At 45.3% G+C, this 4,061-nt stretch overlaps 1 protein-coding gene across 1 annotated transcript in view; it reads left to right on the forward strand.

Moving 5' to 3' along the window:
* Pi4ka (phosphatidylinositol 4-kinase alpha) overlaps positions 1-4,061 on the forward strand; it is a 124,458-nt gene that overhangs the window by 88,819 nt on the left and 31,578 nt on the right. The window contains exons 26-28 of the mRNA XM_055610278.1: positions 1,011-1,092; positions 1,352-1,435; positions 2,574-2,663. Of these exons, the coding sequence (XP_055466253.1) occupies positions 1,011-1,092; positions 1,352-1,435; positions 2,574-2,663 (256 nt within the window). The remainder of the gene's footprint in view (positions 1-1,010; positions 1,093-1,351; positions 1,436-2,573; positions 2,664-4,061) is intronic.

Genomic DNA, 4,061 nt, shown 5'->3' on the forward strand with positions numbered 1-4,061 from the left:
TAGATAGATAGATAGATAGATAGATAGATAGATAGATAGATAGATAGCATAGAACAAAGAAAAGTCATCATTATATTATCAGCCCATAAAATAACAACGTCAGAATAAAAAACTCAGGGGTGATGGAGCAGCCCCAAGAATGTCAGTGAGTTTGTTACAGCCTGCATTTTAGCCAAATGCTATTTTAGCCATACTCTTTCTGAGCCATTGGTATTATCTAAAATAGTTTGATAAGACTGAGCTCACTGTCTCTTAATCCAGGATCTAGCTGAAAGTCCCCCAGTAGAATAAGGATCCTATGAGCTTCTCAGAACAAAATCCCACACACTTGGATCTTTCTACTGCTTGTGCTCAGAGACAAAGCTTAGGACATGACAGCATACTGAGACCTTTCAGAAAGTTAGCAGGGTTGCCTCTGAGGTAGAGATGCCAAATTGCACACACACAGCCTGCCTTCAGTTTCCTAAGAATGTCTAGGGTTTCTAGAGCCTATCACAGAGGCTATATGCCTGGTCTAGGCAGCTGCAGAATCTGGGAAAGGCTCTGGAGCTAGCCAGGGACTATGAGAATAAGCCTGCACATGCAGCATGCATCTAAGTCACAGACTTCTCGAACACTGAGCCACATATGAGATGAGCACTGCACAAAGGCGGTGTCCTTCTAATTCATGGGTCATCAGCCCATGACCTATTATTGCTTTTAGGACCAGGCAACTGCTTCACTTCATTCCAATACTTTTGTTTTCTGTTGGTGCCATAATGTGAGAAATATTGGGGAGCACCATCAAAAACTAGAACTTCTTTGGAAAGGAGGATGTGTAGCCTCAGGACAAGGACGGGCTGGGCCTGAGAACATTTCCAACCAGGCTCCATCCACCTCACTGTGGAGAGAGCTGTGTAAGTGCCATGTCTTGGTGGGCTCATGCCAGTGCAGGGGAGGCACCAGAGGTGGACAGCATAGTTTTGTAGAAAGCTCATCTCCTTATACCAGAGAACCTTTTTTTGCTATAGGTTTCCACACTTGCTCTGGAGCGGGACTGTGCTGAAGACCATGTTGGATATCCTGCAGACACTGTCACTGTCACTAAGTGCTGTGAGTGTTCCGGTGGCTTGAATTTGCCTAACACATGAGCTTTCCACTATGTGCTGTCCTGACTTAATCCTCCAGTAATACCCACTTATGTACAATGGAGGGGGTACCCAAATTGTTCCCTGATGTCTTCCACTAGGCTGCGGCAAGTTTGGGAGTCCGTATGGGGCATGTGATGGGAAAGGGTAGCAGCCACACTGTTGCCTGTGTCACATGCTTGGCAGAAGCAGCCTCAGTGGCTTAGAGGTCTGTTTGTTTTCAGGATATTCACAAGGACCAACCTTACTATGACATTCCTGATGCCCCCTATCGGATCACAGTTCCTGACACATACGAAGCCCGGGAGGTAAGTCCATTTGGTCCCCTAGAATGAGGGGTTCCCTGGGAATGTCAAGACAGACGATCAACATACCCTAGGTCCCCAAGTCCCCAGCATTTAGCAGTATGATGGTTCTTGGCACTGTCCCAAGAAAAGACTGTAGGGGAGCACCTGAATTCCCAGGCCTGTCTATGTTCCAGGGTTGTAATTCCCACTCAGCCACCCTGACTCTGCAACATTCCTGCTTTAGCTGCCAAAGGCATTTCTGGCTATAAGTCAGCTACCAGCCCCTCAGATATGCATTGAGCAAGCATAATTTTCAGAGCTCAATCCTCGAGGCATGCCAACTTTTTCACTGTAGACTAGAATGACAGATTCTGGTTTTGCCATATCCTTGGAAAATGGGTAAAATAGCCCCAGATGGGGATGATGTCCTGGTAACTCCTCTCCACTGAGTATAACTGACATGGAGCTCCTGCAGAAGGCTGAACTGGCTCAGCATTCTGCCAGCCTGAGGCAGGGTCCTGCCCTAACTGGAGCTTCCCCAGCCGGACAAGCTGTCAGTAGTTAGAATCCAGACCAGTGCTATGATGCCTGTGAGAATTTTTTTTTCCACCTAGAACGTGCCTTTCCCAAGTCACGGACTGGGATGTGTTGCACAGTGGCCTTCAGATACACTTTATGTTGTAGGTTCTGCTTCACAGCCTAGGCAAGGACTACAGACCATAATGTACTAAGAATTTGTTCCCTGGCACCTTGGGATTAGTACATGGTCGCTGATGGAGCTTCTATATCTATTGTCATAGACTAGGTGGATTAAGTAAAAAAATAATTAATTTTCTCACAATTATGAGGAGTCTTCTGAGGTCACTGTCCTTGGAATGTAGATGGCCACCTTCTCACTATGTTCTCTTGTGGTCTTCCCTCTAAGTATCCCTGACATTTCCACATTTCTTCTGGGCATAAGTATACCAGCTGTATTAGGTAAAGGTTCACCCTTATGGTCTTTAATGGAATCACCTCTTTCAAGGCCCTATACAAATAGAGTCTCATTCTGAGTTTCTGAGGATCAGTACTTCAACATAACACTTGGAGAAGACACAGTGTTAGACTGTGACAGTCACTGCAGCCTAGATAGACTGACTTCAGGTTGTTCACCTTCCAGAGCATCGTAAAAGACTTTGCTGCACGATGTGGCATGATCCTGCAGGAAGCTATGAAGTGGGCACCCACGGTCACAAAGTCCCATCTACAGGTACTTTTTCCAAATACCAAAATGTAGTCAAAATATAAACACTAGTGTGAATGAACATAGAACATTAGTGCTCAGGGGCTATTCTGTTGGATGTGTCTTTCAGGGTATGTATGCATGCATGTCAGCCTAGGGGCCTGGGTCTGACCACTACAGGCCTTAAAGTGTTAAGGCTGTGGAAGGACTTGTGGCTGCTTGCTAGATGTGTTGGGGCAATATGGTAGGCAGGAACAGTGCCACAAGCCAGCAGCAGTGCCACCCAGGCTTGGTGCATTATGTGCACCTGAGCGTGAGACCTTGATGGAGGCTGGTGAGCAGACAGAATCAAAGATTTGATTGAGTTCCAGTGAAGCTCTGTCTAGACTACATGCAGAGATATATCTGCATTTCTTCAGACTAAAGTTCTGTCTTGCAAAGAGAACAAAAATTACACGGTATGTGGAAGGAAAAACGTTGTCTTAGAAGGAATCAAAGATTGGGGGGAAAGGTACCACTAGAAGGAACCTGAGCTAACAGTGCAGACCTGTAACAGGACCTCAGGAGAAGCTAATTTTGTTTGTTCATTTTTGTTTTTCAAGACAGAGTTTATCTTGAAACAAACAGTGTAACAATTCTGGCTGTCCTGGAACTCACTATGTAGACCAGAGTGGTCTTTAATTCATAGAGGTCTATCTGACTCTGCTTCCCAGGTGCTGGGATTAAAGGAGTGTGCCACCACGCCCAGGTTCAAGAGTGCTATTTGTAAAAAAAAAAAAAGTTCCTCTTAGTGAATCCCAGGAAGGACAGAGCAGCTGGCTCAGAGAGACTTGGAGGAATTTGAGAATGCACTGAGCAAGTACCCTAGTGAGGCTCCTTCTTCCATAGAGGGGTTGATAGCAAGGATTGTATAATACTGGGAAAGTACTCATCTTTGACCAGTAGATTCACACACAAAAGAAGACAAAGCCAAGCCTGCTTATGAAAGGTCACGGTTTGACACCTTGTACTTTTAATATTTGTCCACTGGAATTCTTCAGATGGTTTTTTTGTCAAATCATTAGTATTCGAAAAGTATCTGGTTTCCTTCATGTCATGTAGAGGAAAAGAGCCATAACTACTAGTGAAAGCAAGAATCCTTTAGTGCTTAATGGTTTCAGGACACAATAAGGAATCAGTAGATAGAGCTCCCCAACCCCAGCATTTTTTTCAGGCAGACTTGGCCTTAAGAAGAAAATAGAGGTCAGGCAGTGATGGTGCATGTCTTTGATCCCAGCACTCAGGAAGTAGAGGCAGGTGGATCCCTGTGAGTTTGAGGCCAACCTGCTCTACAGAGTGAGTTCCAAGACAGCAAAAGCTACACAGAGAAACTCTGTCTCAAAAAAAGGAAGGGAGGGAGGGAAAGAGAGGGAGGGAAGGAGGGAA

Source organism: Psammomys obesus, unplaced genomic scaffold (genome assembly GCF_907164565.1).
Source record: "Psammomys obesus unplaced genomic scaffold, mPsaObe1.curated_primary_1811, whole genome shotgun sequence".
Classification (NCBI taxonomy): domain Eukaryota; kingdom Metazoa; phylum Chordata; class Mammalia; order Rodentia; family Muridae; genus Psammomys; species Psammomys obesus.